The 18,727-nt window shown below is 42.8% G+C and overlaps 1 protein-coding gene across 3 annotated transcripts in view; it reads right to left on the reverse strand.

Annotated features, from left to right (window-relative positions):
- LOC147224251 (RNA-binding protein Nova-1-like) overlaps positions 1-18,727 on the reverse strand; it is an 83,240-nt gene that overhangs the window by 22,376 nt on the left and 42,137 nt on the right. For 2 of the 3 annotated variants that reach the window (XM_086164593.1, XM_086164592.1), the window contains 2 exons: positions 9,010-9,176; positions 1-1,961 (listed from right to left, as the gene is read on the reverse strand). The exon at positions 1-1,961 is cut by the window's left edge and continues 2,172 nt beyond it. In XM_086164593.1, coding sequence (XP_086020719.1) covers positions 939-1,961; positions 9,010-9,176 — 1,190 coding nt within the window. In that variant the 3' untranslated portion in view covers positions 1-938. The remainder of the gene's footprint in view (positions 1,962-9,009; positions 9,177-18,727) is intronic. The other variant, XM_086164594.1, reaches the window with a different exon arrangement.

The following is an 18,727-nucleotide window of genomic DNA, read 5'->3' on the forward strand; positions in this document are numbered from 1 at the left end:
AGACTACAGCTAGATGACACAGAAGGGGATTCTGCCGTGACTCTATATGTGGAGATGCATGATGCATCATAGTGTGTGTTTGTGAGTGTGTATGTGTGTGTGTGTGTGTGAGAGAGAGAGAGAGAGAGAGAGAGAGAGAGAGAGAGAGAGAGAGGGAGAGAGAGAGAGGGAGAGAGAGAGAGAGAGAGAGAGAGAGAGAGAGAGAGAGAGAGAGAGAGAGAGAGAGAGAGAGAGAATTCTGATTCTCAATATCATAATATCATGAGTGTTGATATCTTGAGTGTTAAAGAGGGGGTCTTCTCTCACACAGTTTGTAGTTTTGCTCATTATTAAATCCTTTTTGTAGAGGGCTACAAAGTAAGGAGAAAGTTGGGTGACAAATACATTGAAAAAGAAATAAAAATGGAGCATTGCATTCTTGTGTGGGTTGTGAGGGGGAAGAGAGCTAACTTTTAATAATTGAATTGGGAAAAATGGGTGGAGGTTTCAATATCCCAGCACTTCACTGCTGATATAACCCTCTACCCCTTCCCACTGCCACCCAGCCCACTTCCCATTGCCTCTCAGATGCACCAGCCTGTCAACTTAGCATTCAGTTTTCACACAATATACAAACACATAGCTTAATTTACCAGACAAAACAGGAAAAATAAATCCAATAAAACAAAAAGAATAAAAAATTCAGAAAAACGTTAATAAAACCTTATTTACATTTTACATTTTTCTTGGTTTTTCAGCGTGAAGAATTCCTTCCTCCTTGCCATCTCTGTAGCCCCCACATAAAAACATTTTTTGAGAGAATACTGAAAACAGGCAGAAGAAAGGGCGCTGATGATTGCTTTCAACATTTCTGCTCTCCTCTCCTTTTTTCTGCTTTTTAAAACTCCTCCCCTAAGCCCCCACTTTTTTTTTACCACCTTTTTCATTGGCTCTCAGGTTTAGCCCACCTTCTGTGGGTTTGTCGCGCGTACTCCCTGCTCATAGGTGATCCGCTGACTGATCAGGTACTGCGCAGCCTGTGTTGCAGCCTGGGAACCTGTGATCGTCACCTTCCTGTTCCGAGTTCCGGGAATGAACTCGCCTTTCTTGGAGATCTGGATCCTAGCGCCGGTCAGCTCCTGGTACTCAACCAGGGTCTTCCCTCCTTTTCCCAATATGGCTCCCACAAGGTTTTCTGGCACAGCAATCTCAACCACTTCCTTTGCTCCTTCTGCTAGCTTCTCTGTAGCCAGCAATGATGATGCCACCAACGGTGAGGTGGTGCTCAAGTAGCCATTTGTTGCACCTGTAGCGGCAGCCAGGGATCCCAGTGAGAAGCTGCTTAGGGCAGCTGCTGGATGAGCTGCGCTGGTTGACGCATCGCTGGTATATGAAGCTAACAAGTTAGCTGCAGCAGCTGCTGCAGGGTTAGCATTAGCTGCTACAGCAGCTAGTACCCCTGAGGCAGCAGCAGGATTCAGCCCCAGACCCAAGGAGTTGGTGTTGTAACCATAGCTGGCCAGTGTGTTGAGGGCAGAGGTGATGGTGAGCAGGTCGTTGCCCGACAGGCTGGACATGGATGTTGGGAAGGCGCCAACACCAGCAAGGCCTGCTTGGCCCAGCAAAGAGGATGCTGTAGCTGCTGCAGCTGCTGCTGCTGCTGGCATAACTTCAGTGGAGTTGGCGTAAGGAGAGCCAGTAGGGTTGGAGTTGGCAACAGGCCCAGTAATGTTGGAGTAGGAGATGTTGAGGCATGAGGAGCTCTGAGGATCCTCCTGGATCTTCTGCACGATTATCTCTACAGCTTTGCGATTCTGTTCTGGCTCACCGCTGATTGTGACGACTCGCTCCTGGAGGTTGATCCCCTCTGGCTTCTGGGACAGCTGGACCCATGCCCCAGACTGCTCCATCACAGCTTTCACAGTGGCTCCTCCCTTTCCGATTATCAGCCCTGCTGTGCTGTTTGGCACAATCAGCTTGGCCTAAGGACAAAACACTAGGTTAATCAGTTAATCTTCCGTAAAATATATTCTAGTATCAGGTTGTGGAAAAATTTTAGCACCTGCACTGTAACAAATGAGTTGGAACGAAGATCAGCAGTTGGTTTTCTAAACAATTTCAGAGAGCACCTCTTTCTCTCACAACCTTTTTCATGAAATGTCCTTTCATGAGAGTCATGAGAGTATCATGAGAGTAATTAGCGCCATCAATATTGAAGCATATAGGTATTCAAATTAACTAATCATTATTCAAATGCATTAGCAGAATGCATTTTCATTATCAGACTTGGCAGCATATTTTGACTAAAACAACTAATAAGTAATCCAAAATGCCCTTTATTTTCTTCTTAAGGTTGCCCATTTTTTGACACAATTAAAAAGAAAACGAAAGGAACACTACTTTCTCATTTTCATGTCCCCCTGCCCAAAAAGGTATCAAAATTCAAGTTGGATTCCCAAATCCAAAGCAGTGCAGGAGAGTGATGTCAATAATCTTCTTAGGAATTTCTTTGGGCATTAGAATATGGCACAAACTCAGCTGTTTATCTGCTAGCTGATCACTGATACTAGTTAGCATGACACTTACTTGGCACTCCCTGTTTGTTTGCTTGCTTTCTGACCAATAGTTTGAAATGTGGAACCTTCTGCATATTCTTCCTCAAATAAAATTTCATTAACGGCCTCTGATCTGGAAAACAAACTATGGAGATCTGCCAATTATGAAAAGAATTGCATCCTTAGAGATTGTAACCTCTTTCATCCTCTAATCTGTTTCTCAGTGTTCTTGAATACATGCATAACGTAGGCAAAATATACAGTGCCTGGCCATGGCTATCCATTTTGTTATTGTAATTTCTTTGATTTGTTTTTTATGTTAGTAAAGTTGGTTTAGGGGCGGCGTGGCTCAGGGGGTCAGAGTGGTCGTCCTTGGAACTGCACATTCCTGGTTTGATTCCCAGCTCCTCCTAGCCTGTTGAAGTGTTGTTGAGCAGGAGACTGAACCCCCAACTGCTCCCCTGGTGCGTTCCTTAGCTGCCATCTGCTCATGGTTTATCCATGATGGGTTAAATACAGTGGTCAAATTTTGCTGGTATTGTGCTCTATGTATAACTGAATGTTATTTGAGATACTGCACTTCCTGTAAGTTGAAACAGAAAAATGCATGGGAGCCACATGTTTGAATTAATATGTTTAGACAGAGCTTCTTCATCAGTGTTGTTTATTTGTCATACTTTGATATTCAACATTCAACACTCAAACAAATGACATTTGTAAAATGCACATGTGGTAGATGCCTTGCGGTGCAAGTTTCAGGACAACTTTCAATGTCTTTCGAAAACCAAAAAAAATAAAAAAATATCTGTTTTTATGATCAGTTTTTTTTATTGTGGAATTGGTGCTTATTCATAATTCTAAGTTAAGTTTAAATTGATCATTTCTGCATTAAAGCTACCTGGTTGATATGTGGGCATTGCTACAATCTTTTCCTCTACGGATCAACAGTTATGCTGGTAGTACTGCTGGAAAAAAATAGTGAGTTATTTTGGAAGGACCTGAGGGAATTTTTTTCACAAAACGTTAGTAATATTTGCATTTAAAATATTTCATATGTCATCAAATTTGTCCTGGTTAGGGCAAAGCATCAAACAAATAATACCCAAGAATATAATTCTATGACAAACCTGTGATATGCATCCCAGTACTGATACTAATCTCTCTATTTAAGTGATATCTGCTTTGTCAGTTTTTCCTATCATTAATCAATTTCCTTTTTTTGTACAACTCCTAAGTAAATACAAATATGTAGAATTTTTTTCTGTCTCCCCTCACCCTAAGCATAATGTACAGCAAAGGAGAACCTCCTGCCACTATAATAGCTCATTGTCTTTTCTGAACTGACACACACACACACACAAACACACACACACACACACACACACACACACACACACACAAAGACACAATGATAAAATAACAATAATAATTAAAAATATAATGATAATATCAATTATTATTATTATTGCAGTCGCATGGCAACTCTAACCCCATGGCTGTGTGTGTGTGTGTGTGTGTGTGTGTGTGTGTGTGTGGGTGTGTGTGTGCATGTAGCTAGCGCTTTGAAACCACAAGGTGTGAAACTGCTATATATAAACCATTTACCAGTCATCTGGACAGCTGGGACAAATCTAGGAGGATTGCACAGCCTTTCTGTATCTTCTTCTTCTCCTTTTGGCTTTTCCCTTCAGGGGCCACCACGGCGAATTGACCCTCTCCATCTAACCCTATTCTGAGTATCCTCCTCTCTCACACCAACTACCTTTATATCCTCTCTCACTATGTCCAAAAATGTTCTCTTTGGTCTTCCTCGAGACCTCCTGCCCGGCAGCTCCAATTCCAGCATCCCTCTACCAATATATTCAATATCCCTCCTCTGTTCTTGACCGAAGCGTCTCAGTCTGGCTTCTCTGATATTCTCTCCAAAACATCTTACATGTACTGTTCCTCTGATAGATTCATTCCTGATCCTACCCATCCTGGTCACTCCCAGGGAGAACCATAGCATCTTCATCTCTTCAACCTCTAGCTCTTCCTCCTGTCTTACTGTCATTGGACCTGTTTCTAGGCCATACAGCATTGCTGGTCTCACCACTGTCTTGTACACCTTTCCTTTCATTCTGGCCAATAGTCTTCTATCGCATTGTATCCCTGAAACTTTTCTCCACCCAATTTAACTTGCTTGAACCTGTCTCTTCACCTCTTTTCCACACTCTCCATTGCTCTGGACTGTTGATCCCAAGTACCTGAAATCCTCCAACTTCTTGATCTCCACTCCCTGTAGCCTCACTGTTCTACCTGAGTTCCTCTCATTCACACAAATATACTCTGTCTTCCTGCGACTAACTTTCATTCCTCTCCTTTCCAGCGCATACCCACACCTCTCTAGATTTTCCTCAATCTGTTCTCTGCTCTCACTACAGATCACAATGTCATCTACAAACATCATCATCCATGGAGATTCCTGGCTAACCTCATCTGTCAGCCTGTCCATCACCATTGCAAACAGGAAGGGGCTTGGAGCTGATCCCTGATGGAGTCCAACCTCCACCTTAAACTTCTCTGTTACCCCTACAGCACACCGCACCACTGTCTGACAGCTAGCATACATATCCTGCACCAGTCTAACATACTTCTCTGCAACTCCAGATTTCCTCATATAGTACCATGCTTTTTCTAGGTCTACACAACACAATGCCTAGCCTTCTAGCCTTCTGTGTACTTTTCTATTTGCATTCTCAAAGCAAATACTGCATCTGTAGTACTCTTCCTAGGCATGAAGCCATATTGCTGTTCACAAATGCTGACTTCTGCTCTCAGTCTAGTTTCCACTACTCTTTCCCATAACTTCATTGTATGGCTCATCAACTTTGTCCCTCTATAGTTGCCGCAACTCTGCACATCCCCTTTATTCTTAAAAATAGGGACCATCACACTTTATCTCCATTCTTCAGGCATCTTCTCACTCTCTAAGATCCTGTAAAATAATCTAGTCAGAAACTCTACCACTGCTTCTCCAAGACACTTCCACACCTCCACGGGTATATCATCAGGACCAACTGCTTTTCCACTCTTCATCCTCTCCAATGCCTGCCTCACTTAACTTTTACTAAGATTTGCTACTTTTTGGTCTACAATAGTCACCTCTTCTACCCTTGTCTCTCTTTCTTTTTCCACATTCATCAGCTCTTCAAAGTACTCTTTCCATCTCCCAATCACTCTTCTAGCATCTGTCAATACATTTCCCTCTCTATCCTTAATCACCCGGACCTGTTGTACATCCTTTCCATCATTATCTCTCTGTTTCGCCAACCTGTATAGATCATTCTCTCCCTCCTTACTGCCAAAGTGAGCATACAAGTCATCAAATGCCCTTTGTTTTGCCTTTGCTACCTCTATCTTAACCTTACGTTGTATCTCCCTATACTCCCTGTCTGTTCTCTTCAGTCCTCTCAGTATTCCACTTCTTTGCTAACCGCTTTCACTGTATGTACTCCTGCACTTCCTCATTCCACCATCAAGTATGCTTATCTACTTTCCTTCCAGATGACACACCAAGTTCTCTATTACCTGTCTCCCTGATAACACTAGCTGTTGTTGTCCAATCATCTGGAAGCGCTCCCTGACCACCCAGAGCCTTTCTCAACTCCTCCCTGAAAACCATAAAACACTCCTCCCTTTTCAGCTACCATCACTTTGTCTTCTGCTCGGTCTTTGTCCTCTTGATCTGTCTTGTCACCAGAGTCATCCTACTAACCACTATCCTATGCTGTCTGGCTACACTCTCACCTACAACTACTTTGCAGTCACTGATCTCTTTCAGGTTACCTCATCAATACAAGATGTAGTCCATCTGTGCGCTCCTAACTCCACTCTTATTAGTTACCCTACAACCCTGCGTTCCTGTCTTTTCTGGAAAAAAAAGTGTTCACTACAGCCATTTCCATCCTTTATGCAAAATCTACCACCATCTGTCCCGCTGTATTCCTATCCTGCATACCAAATCTGATCATCACTTCCTCATCCCCTCGATTGTCTTCACCAACATGCCCATTGAAGACTGCTCCAATTATCAATCTATCATCTCTGAGGATGTTCTCCATCACCTCATCTAGCTCATTTCCAGAACTTCTCCTTCTCCTTAAACTCACATCCCACCTGCGGGGCATAGCCATTAATAACACTGAGTATTACACCTTCAATTTCCAATGTCAGACTCATAAATCTATCTGACATTCTTTTCACCTCCAGAACATTCCGAACAAACTCCTCCTTCAAGATAACTCCTACCCCATTTCTCTTCTTGTCGGTACCATGATAGTACAACTTAAAGCCTGCTCCTAAGCTTCTAGCCTTAATAACTTTCCTCCAGGTTGCCTGGACACATGGTAAATCCACTTTCCTTCTTTGCATCATGTCGATCAACCCTCTACCTTTTCCTTTCATAGTCTCAATATTCAAAGTCCCTACTCTCAGTCCCAGACTCTTGCGTTGCCTCTTCTCTCTCTGCTTCCAATCATGCCTTCGTCCTCTTCTTGTTTGACTTACAGTGGCCCAGTTTCCATTGGTTCCCTGCAGGTTATCGGTGCCAATGGCGGTCTTTGTTAACCCGGGGCTCGACGGTTTGATCTGTTTATTATGATTGATTTGCATGTTTGATTTTGGAAAAAGTTTTATACCGGATACCCTCCTGACGCAACCCTCTGCATGTATCCGGGCTTGGGACCGGCTTAAGGAGACACTGGCCCGTGCCACTCTGAAGCTGAATTGCACAGTCTTTCTGAATGGTATGTAAATATCTACCTATTATTCTGACTGATTGATAAAAAACAAGCACCAGTGCTGTCATGGCAATGACAAAATGACTTTGTTGACGGACCTTTTTTCATGATTATAACTAGACAGTGACAAGATGAATATTGGTCTTTAATGACTAAAATATGACAAGACAAGGACCTGTGTGAGCTTTCGTTGGGAGATAAGAATGAACGTAAACGTTCGCAGGTGTTCTGTCAAATATTCAAGAGGCATGACAATTTTGCATGTAATCTGCTATGCTGATGCATTCCTATCCTTGTTTGATCACGCCCATCACCTGGAATGCAGCGGTCAACACGCCTGCCGTCACATGGCACACACATTGGACCATGGTGGCAGCGTCAAAAAAGGGTCAACCCAGGGGCCTTGTGGTTAGAAACAATAGGAAGATTTATGGAGATATTAGAAATATAATCCAACAGAGAATACCCTGTAAACAATGTAAAGGGAAATGGTGGCCTCAAAGAAGGTAGAAAGAATAACACCAACCTCAAGTGGCACCTGAAGGCTAACCACATACTTGAATACAAGTCCTGTTAATATTTCATTTGCATGCAATATTACTCAACAATTGTCTTGTGATAAGTTTCATAGTAAGCTTATAGTCAGTTGTCCACATATTACTTGTGCAATTGGGCTGCTTACTTCAGGCTTAAATTAGCTTGTTATGCTAACGTCAATTCATTCACTTATGTGTTTGTGCAGAACATACAGGGGGTTTTGCCAAGTGTAATGCAGTGTCACATTGATCCATGTTTGAGTGAGGGACAGAAACAAGCAGGAAAATGTAGTATTTCATACTGGTTGCTGAGTCGAAATGAACAGAACACACACACGCACAGAAACACACATACATGCACACACACGAACACACACGTTTTGGCTACTGCTCCGAAAGAAATATCAGAAAGCTAAGGTACAGGGTGGGTTGATAAGCTATGTATTTTTCTTTTGCTTGTCTGGTAGTTATAACTATTCTTATTTCTTAACATGGTAGTATTTTGACTATTTTTACAGGACTTTGAGTATGTTTATAATATTCCTAAATTGGATTGTTTTTACTTCGCCTGTAAACTTTTCCAGGCGGTGTATGTTGTATACAGATAGAGTAATATTCCTTCTTTGTTTTTTCCTCAACCAGATCCCAGAGACCAGAACTCCTGAAGAGATACCTGGTGGTCCAAAGAACAACAGAACAGAGTCTTCTATCCCAGAAGCCTTTGCTACTTGACTCAAATATATGTTAGATGCGCTGGAGTTGTATGGTGTCTGATTTTAGAATAATATGTATCCTAATAGCTCTCTGGAAAGAGGCAGTCCCACTTGTCAGCTACTGTGCTTTGATCTAAGAAGATTGCCAGTGAATAGGCAAAATAAGATTAAAAGAGAATGTGACTATATTGTTCTGTCATATTCTGTCATTTAATTCTATTTTTCCCATTTAAGATACTTGTAATATTTTATAAACAAAAAAAAAACAACTAAAATTTAAAAGTATAAATTGATTATTCCATCAAAAAAATAACTGTTCTTGAACATTGAGTGAAAGTTTGTTTTTTTTTTGATTATTTGAACAACACTCAATCTACTTATTTTTCATTATATATTCTATAGAAACAGCTGCATTACTGTGGAATAGAATAGAGTAGATTGGAACCTGTTTGATGCGGTCAGGGTTGACGGTGGTCTGCGGCTGCAGGATGCTGACTGGCTCTGTCTTCTGGGTGCTTTGTGGCATTTCCCTCACCTTCTCAGCGATAAAGTCATGAACACCATTCAGAGCTTCTACTGTGCCCTGGACCAGACACACACGCTCTGTTGTTCCTGTACACACAAACAACATGCACACAGACACAGAATTACCTTGTTATTAACACAAAAATAAATGTCTGATATGCATTTACAATATTATTACAATTTTTAAATATATCGGTAAATATATCTAGATATACTCACACATACACACATACATACACAAACAATATACTATATTTACTTCAAATATGCTCTACACAATTAGGCCAAGAAATATTTGGACAGTGACACAAGTTTTGTTATTTTAGCTGTTTACAAAAACATATTCAGGATACACATATATAATCAATATGTGCTTAACCCTCATATTATGTTAAGGGTCAATTTGACCCATTGGGTCAATGGGTGAAATGGGTCAAATTGACCCTTAACATAATAAGAGGGTTAAGTTGCAGACGCTCAGGTGCAATATGAGAGTATTCAGATCCAAATTGGAGCGAGGGTTCAAGACTGCGTCAATTGCCCTTACATAATTGACTCAGAGGGCTGGAAAAAAATAACAAGCGTTCATGCGCTCTTCCCTCAGTAACCTGTCATCAATTAAGCAGTTAAAAGGTCTGGAGTTGATTCCAGGTATGGCGTTTGGATTCAGAAGCTGTTGCTGTGAACACACAACCTTCAGTCAAAGGAGGTCTCAATGGAGGTATAACAGACCATTCTAAGGCCAAAAAAAGAAGAAATCTTTTCCATGATTCCTTTCAATGACACCATGCGGACTCCTTTCCATGGTGATGAGAACCCCCTTCACAACATCCACTCAGTATCCACAACATGCGGTCCTCCTTTGTGATGCTTTACCATACTATCAGTATCTAAGTCTACCATAAAAATAAGAGTTAATACAAAGGATTCACCAAAAGGTGCAAACCATTAGTCAGCCTGAAAAATAGAGAGGCCAGAATTGACTTTGCCAAAAGACACGTGAAGAAGCCAGCCCAGTTCTGGAACAGCATTCTTTGGACAGATGAGACTAATATCAACCTGTACCAGAATGATGGGAGAAGAAGGTTTGGAGAAGAATTGGAACAGCTCACGATTGAGAGCGCACCACAAAACATTGTGGAGGCACTGTGATGGCATGGGCATTCATGCCTTCCAATGGCACTGGGTCACTTGTGTTTATTGATGATGTGACTGTCAGGGTCTGACACGGCTGGACCAAATTGGCAATCTGCGCCAACTGCCGCTAATTACCCGGCCCCATAAAGAGCAGCGGCACGCCCTGCTCAGGGCCGGGGAATTCACAAGGGATCAAGAAGGCTTGAAGGATTGTGGGGCCCTTCTTGTAACCCTGCCTGGGGCCCTTCTTGTAACCCTGCCTGGGGCCCTTCTTGTAACCCTGCCTGTGACCCTGCCTGAGATCCTGCCGTGACCCCGCCTGCAACCCCGCCTTCCTGAGACACCCTGCCTGGGGCCCGTCCTGCAACCCTGCCTTCCCGAGACGCCCTGCCTGCAACTCCGCCTGGTGAGACCCAGCCTTGTGCGACTCTGTCTCGGGGCCAGGGAATTGCCAGCGACACCCTACCTGCCTGCCTGCCTGAGACACCCTGCATACCTAAATAAAAGAGCTCAAACCCTGATTTCGAGTCAATCACCAGAGCTCAACCCAATCAAGCATGCATTTCACTTGCTCAAGACAAAAGGCAGAAAGACCCACCGACAGCTGCAGTAAATGCCTTGTAAAGCATCACAAAGGTGGAAACCTAGTGTTTGGTGATGCCCATGGGGTTCAGATATCAGGCAGTCATATCCTGCAAAGGATTCTCAAAAAAATTTGAAAAGTAACATACCTAGGGTTATGTTTATTTGTCAAATTACTTTTACACAAAAATCATTTTTACCCATTTTTATCAATTGCCATTTTATCAATTTAATCAAGGACAGCATGAGAATTTCAGGACATTTGATAGTAAAGCTTTTTTTATTTATTTTTTTCAAGTTTTTCACGTTTAACAAAGTACATGTGAACAACATAATTTCAAGACTTCATTTGCATTCCCTTATTAGAAATAACACATTTATTTCAAGAGCACTTTCTGTCAAAGTGCTGTACAAATTATAGGTGTTAAGAGTAGGACACCAAAAAAATGAAATATAAGAAAACACCAAAAGAGCAGGCATACCTGATGTCAATAGGGCAGATTGTTCCACAACGTTGGTGCACGCATAAAAGCTAGAAATCTCAACAACACTTTTTTTGAACCTTGGGACAGACAAAAGACTAGAGGCCTGGGAGCACAATATGCATGCAGGCACATATGGCTTCACCAGGCAGATAGTCAAATGTTGCAATGCCATTGACTATTTTATAAGTAAGGCAGCATCTCAAAGTCTGCTCTCAGCCCAACAGGAAGCCAATGGAGTGAGGCCATCACAGGAGTAATGTTTTAAAATGTATAGAAGTAGTGTCGAGCAGTGCATTTGGAGCAGTGCAAACTGTTCGCAATCTGGACAGTTTGCAAGCCTGAATTCTTCTTAGGTAATCCAGGTCAGACATTACAATGATCCAATCGCAATGTTAGAAATGAATGGATTAAGATCTTTGCTTCCTTTCATGACAAGATATATGTATGTGTGTGTGTGTGTGTGTGTGTGTGTGTGTGTGTGTGTGTGTGTGTGTGAGTGTGTGTGTGTGTGTACAGAGAGAGAGAGAGAGAGAGAGAGAGGTGGTTGGTGGACTTGTGGCTGAATGTTTTTGACATTTGGGTGGAGAGAGTGTTAACTGATCACCACCTGGTGGTGAGCTGGCTCTGATGATGTGGGGGATGCCAGTCATACCTGGCAGACCAAAACGTATCGTAAGGGTCTGTTTGGAACATCTGTCTGTCCCCTCTCAGAAAAAGTTTCAACTCCCAAATCCGGCTGTGGTTCAACTACGTCCAGGAACCCCTATCAGGCTGTTCTGGCCTGTGTGGCTCAGGAGGCAGTTGACAGGTACCTGCGGGCCAAATGGCACATGACATTGGTGGTCACAGTGGCCAAATCTCAGGTTGGCAGGAGTTCAGTGAGTCCAAGAAGAACTACTTCTGGAGGGCAGCTCAGGAGGTGGACATAGTGCGCTGTCAACACTGTGTAAAGTGGGGATGGTGGAAAGCTAACCTTGACTCGAGGAGTTATGGATAAGTGGAAGGAATACTTCCAAGACCTCCTCAATCCCAACATAACACCTTCTAAAGAGGAAGCAGAGATGACTTTGGGGTGGGCTCCCCTATTTCTGGGGCTGAAGTTGCCATGGTCTGCAAAAAGCTCCTTGGTGGAGGGCCCCGATGATGGATGAGATAAGCCCCAAGTTCCTTAAGGTTTTGGGTATAGTGGAACTGCCCTGGCTAACATGCCTCGGCTAGTGTGAAGAAATCAGCAAATGGTCTGTTTGCAATTCATTGCAAATGTGTGTTCTGGTGAAAAACTGGCTTTGTACTGACATTTTGAAAAATCGATCAGTTGCACTTGAAGGCTTCTTCTGTTCTGGTGGAACCTAGGAACTGAAGAGGCCTCTCAGTGAAATGCTTTCAAGAGTAAAAATCAAGTCCAGTCACAACGATAAGATTTGACAAGGAGGTGTCTTTATGGTGCCCCTAAAGGCTCATCCGTGACTACAAAACCCACAATAGGAACACAATCTTCACCATACAATTTAAAAAGCTGAAACACAAAAGTAAAGTCACAAAACAAATACAGACACCAGTGAAATTAGTATATTTACAGAACTGATGTTTAAAAGGAAAATAAATGGTAAAGGGTACCTTGCATAAAAAGCCATTTATTGCCAGTATTATTGAGTAAATTTAGCTGAACAAATGGGACATTTTTGTCGCTAATAGGGTAGGATGTGCGGAAATTCCATCAAAAGTGAGTAAACCTTTCATTTAACCATTGATGGCTACCCTCTAAAATATATAACACTGAATTGTTTAACGTCTTTTCTCCAACATCCCAAATGTGTTCCAGTATGGTTTGGATGAAAGAAAAAACATCGAATAAAATGGTGTGTCCAATTTTTTGCGACTGTATTTTGGTACTGCATAACACTCAAATAGGTTTGCTCTGATTATATATCTTCCAGGAATTGAACCGGGAACATTTTGTTCCAACAAAGCCCTTCTAACTACCTGAGAAATGGAACCCGAGTAGTCTGTGTTCTGGTCCTCCATTTTGAAAGGTGATTCCCATTGCTGTGGTTAGAAGTTAATTTGTGCTTGTTGATAAGCTGAGAGCACATAGGTGAACACAAGTGATAAAGTTGGCTGTCGAGCAGAGAAAGAAAGCCTTTTGTGCATTGTTGGACCAGGGATCATGCAGAACTGCTGACAAGCACAGTGGGACTATGAGGATGATAGCCTGTAGTTATTTTACATGGGGAAAGCCATGATGTTTGGAGAGCCTTAAAATAAGAGAAGGATTCTTGGTTGGTTTGAGAATGATCTGGAGAACTGTTAGATAATTTAAGTCAGGGAAAAGGGGCTTGTACACACAATCATTCCATGTTGTACTTAAGTAGTTAATAGGCTAGTAGTTGTATGGCCCTATTCTGGCAGCCTATTGCCATCCCACTCCGGCATCATTCCACCACCAGGTTACCTTATCTATTCCCCATCTAGATAATGCGCCAAGTACACTCCTACCCGTGACTGATAATACAAAAGAAATGTGAGAGGATGTCAAGTAAATAGCATATATTTTCAGACATTGTCTAAGTCTGGGCTAGAAAAGTAAAACTATGGAAACAGTGGATGAAAAGGGGATGGAACAGAACGGATGGAGTCGAAAGAAAAACACAGTTACACTGGAGAATTCAGTGTAAACTTCCATTGTAGCATTACGAAATGCTACAGATTCTAAGAATACTCTAGGAGGGTAGCCCTATCAGGACATCAATAAACACACACACACATATATGTTGTGTGTGTACCAGGACCTGTCAGTCCACATAGGTCAAGATCATCTGCAGTCTTAAAAACACAACCATACCATTTTATCTGTGGCTAGTGTTGCTGTGGCCATTTGAAGTTAATTTCTTAGAATAGACAATTTCTGTCCAGCATTTCCCCTATTGGAAAACAGATGGAAACAGGCTGAAGTTAAATTCATTTAACTTGGAAGTCACTTTTTATATACGCTGAAGATACAAGACTCCAGTGAAATAAGACAAATCCAAGTAATATGTAAACCCTTGATAACCAGGAGTAATTAACCAAATTAATTTTGACTATTTTGTTTCCCCTAGTGTCATTTTTTTTCCCATGAGAGTAACAAGAGCATTATTGAAGGGTCCAAAGAATCAGGTTACTTACTTCATGAGACTTAATGTTCAGGTTCCAGGTTACTGCTCTTGTGGTAACTGACCGGTGTATGGAGTAGCTTTTTCAACTTTTTTTTTGGTTTATTATGTTTTTTTAGCTTAGTTTTTCGTGACTTTTATTTTTATATCCACCTTCACACCTTCCCCATCTCCTCCTAATCTCAGATGTCTCCCCTTTCATCCCACCTCCCACTGAAGCAGATAATTTTTCCCTAACAGACTCACAAAAAGCTAACCATAACAAAGGCTTTGTTAGCCACCCGAGCTAACACAATATAACTAATACAACCAGCATTATTAGCTCACCCCATATACAATGTAATTCGCAGTGAACCTCCGGTCCCATCAACCCTGCTATACTGCCTGGATCGCTGGTAGCCCCCTGGATCTCCCGAAAACGCTCCACTGTAAGATGCCGATCGGACAGAAGATTGCGTACTCCAGGGAACCGCTGCTCCAACAGTTCTACCATTCCACAATGCTCCGGTCCTGGACCTCTCGGAAGAGATTCGGCGCACCCCAGGCCAGGATTCCCCGAATTTTGCACTCCCCACGAGCCCCCTAACATTTGCTGTCCAGACAAAAGTTCAATAATTTCATTCAAAAATAAGGCACTTGGATTGTAATCAGAGTCTATAAAGGTGCTGCAGATGATAGTATGGCTCAGTATGGCAGATACCATGAATGCAACTTTCACAGCCCAACAGGTCATAGACCAGGGGCCTCATTTATCAACCATGTGAATGCATTGACATTTGCAGAAAGAATGCGTACTGCCATTTCCATGCAAAGTATGGGATTTATAAACTTGTATTTGTGAATAAATGTAATTTATCATATGTAATGGGATTTTTATAATACAGATTACTTACAAGTGCTCATACAATTGGTAACCTCACGTTTGATAAATATGGGTTTTTGGAAGTAAGCACATTCTAAATTTCAGGTGGACAAAAATTTTAGAATGTAGATTTACTACATACAGTTGATAACTGATGCCCTAGTTTTTTTTCAAACCAGGAGGAACAAAAAAACAGATATGTTGACATAAAAACAAATGGTATTCACATACTAAAGTCAGTCTTTCTACAATGTGAAAAGTGAAAATGCAGACATTTACTCTTTTGTGTGATGGGTAACAAGTTCTTTCTTCATGCAAAAATGATATTGGGGTTGAAAATAAAATTAAGCTGCTTTATTTCAGAGCTAACTGTATGCAGGAAGTTAAGACCGGTTCAGGGTTAAATCCTTAACATTCTTTTTCTCTATTCCTTATCTGTACTAGCCTCAAGATTCCATTGTCATACATACATATCTATTGTGTTTTGCTAGAGCATACCTCCGCCTCCTTCCACCACCTTCCCTCCACCTACTCCATGCTCTTAGATCAGAATGTCATCTACGAACATCATAGTCCAGAGAAATTCCTGTCAAACCTCATCTGTAAGCCTGTCCATCACCACTGCCAACAAGACAGGGCCTAGAGCTCATGCATGATGTAGTCCCACCTCCACTTTGACCTCCTCTGTCACACCTATGGCGAAACTCATCACTGTCTCACAGGTCTCATATATGTCCTGCACCAATCTGCACCATTCTTATCTACCTCACCAGATTTTCAGGATATAGTATAGTACCATAGTTACTCTCTTGGAATCCCATAGTATGGTTTTTCTAGTTCTACAAAGGAAAAATGCCGCTACCCTTGACCTCTGTACTTCTCCATCAACATTTTTAAGGGAATACTGCATCTGTCATACTTTCTTGGCATTGAACCATACTGTTGCTCAGTATGCTGACGTCTGCTTTCACTATAAACTAAACACAATTATAAGGCCTTGAAGATGAAAAAGTAATGACATGCCCCCCTTCTTCACCTTACTTAAACCCCATTGAGAACTTTTGGGCTCAAAGCAGGAAATTTAAAGTGAAGGTAAACAGTGCACCTCTCTGAACCTAGTGTGTCGAAATATTGTTGAGTAAGACACTGAAACCCTTACTGCTAACCTGGAGCTGGTTGACAGCAGCCTACTGCTTATGCTTCATCCATGATGGGTTAATGCAGAAAACGAATATCCCCATGGGGATTAATAAAGGATAAATTATTACAATTATTATTATTGAACAGTGTAGTGCAGCCTCAGGGCAGCATTGGACGATGTCTCCCTGAGCCAGCGTCAGGGAGACACCGTCCCTAAGAGACACCCAAGCCCAGATAAAGCCTCACCTCTAAGACTTTTCCCCCTCCCTCACGCACCTCTTCTGCTTCCCTGTACAATGTCTCGTCAACACCTCAGGCCTCCTGCCCCCACTGGGACTCGCTCGACCCCCTCCTGTCACCTTCACCGCTGAGGAGGTGAGAAGAGAGTTAAGTCCCCATTCGTCCCAGGAAAGCTGCTGGCCCAGACGGCCTTAGCCCCAGAGTGCTGAAAGGATGTGCCCCTCAGCTGTGTGGGATCTTCACATATCTCTTTAACCTGAGCCTGATCCAGATGATTGTCCCTGACCGGTAAAAAACCTCATGCCTGGTCCCAGTGTCCAAGAAGAAGCATCGCAGCACACACAGTGACTACAGACCAGTGGCCCTGACATCACATGTCATGAAGTCGCTGGAGAGGCTCGTCCTGAGGCACCTTCCTACTGTTGTCGGACCTTCGCTGGACCCCCTGCAGTTCACATACCAGCCCCGGATAGGAGTGGAAGACGCCATCATCTTCCTGCTGCACAGAGTCTACACCCACCTTAAGGAGGCAGGAAGCATTGTGAGAGTCATGTTCTTTGACTTCTCCAGTGCTTTTAACACCATTCGACCTGCCCTGCTAAACAGGAAGCTGCTGGACATGCGGATGGATGCTCCACTCGCGGCCTGGATCAAGAACTACCTCACAGGTCGGCTGCAGTACGTGAGGCTGGGGAACATCACGTCGGACACCATTGTGAGCAGCACAGGGGCGCCACAGGGGACGGTCCTGTCTCTTTTCCTGTTTACGCTCTACACCTCAGACTTCAGGTTCTCCTTGCAGTCCTGCCACCTGCAGAAATTCTCAGATGGCTCTGCCATCGTGGGCTGCTTCAACGGAGGCCAGGAGGAGGAGTACAGGAGCGTGGTGGACAGGTTTGTGGAGTGGTGTGGACTGAACCACCTGCAGCTCAATGTGTCTAAGATAGGGGTGCCCACACTTTTTCAACCTGAGAGCAACTTATAACATGACCGAGTCAAAATGATCTACCGCCCACTAAAAATGCAAAACACATTATTCATAAATATATTGAGAATCATTTTTATATGTACAGTATATGCTGGTGTACCTTGCATTACTGAATCAACCTATATTGCACAATACAAGTCTGTACATTTTTTTTGTCATTACCTTACTCTGATGACTTGCACTGAATGGAATTAGCCAGGGATGCATAGTCTGGACAGTAACTGCTGAGAGCCAACCTCAAGCAGACTTCCAGATGCTCATCAGTCATGGTGGAACGGTACTTTGACTTAATGATCATCATGTGGGAAAAAGCTGACTCACATAAATAAGTGGAGCCAAATAATGCAGCCAAGAAGGTAGCACATTTTCTGATGTTGGGGTACTTGTCCTCTGTGAGTAAGTTCCAGAATTGCCCATGAGCTCTGGCCTTCAGCTGAATGTCGACTTGAAGTGTCAGAATCTCATCCTCCACTCCAGAAGAGTTCAGGTGAAACAGTATTGCAACTTTTGATGCCAGTGAAACAACCTTAGCATCTTCCTGGAAAGGGTTGCACATGAATGTAGCGACTGGCTCGAGTACAGCAAAGTCTTGAAAGCGTCTGTCGAACTCTGACAGACAACGGTCAATTTGCTTTATATAGGGTGCACTGTCCAGCTGCGCATATGACTGCTCTTGTGTCTCCAGCTCTGCCGTGAGATTCTGGAAGTTTGCCAAATCATGGCGGTGGAGCTTTGAAGAGAGATGTTGCATTTTGCGTTTGAAAGCATTAACTGAGTTGATCATATTGATCACAGTTTTGTCCTTTCCTTGCAGCTCTAACCGGTCATTCAGCATGTTGGTCAGATCGGTTAAAAATGCCAAGTCCAGCAGCCACTGATGGTCATTTAGTTGGCTATAATTTGCATGTTTACCTTCACGGAAAAACTCCTTGATCCCCGGCAAAAGCTCTCAAAATCTTTGCAGGAATTTCCCCCGACTTAGCCATCTCATGTCGGTGTGCAACAACAACTCTGAGTGGTCGCACTCAGCCTTCTCCAGATGTGCACGGAAC

This window comes from Fistularia commersonii, chromosome 18 (assembly GCF_037954325.1).
Source record: "Fistularia commersonii isolate RoL2024-O1a breed Wild chromosome 18, RoL_Fcom_v1.0, whole genome shotgun sequence".
Classification (NCBI taxonomy): Eukaryota; Metazoa; Chordata; class Actinopteri; order Syngnathiformes; family Fistulariidae; genus Fistularia; species Fistularia commersonii.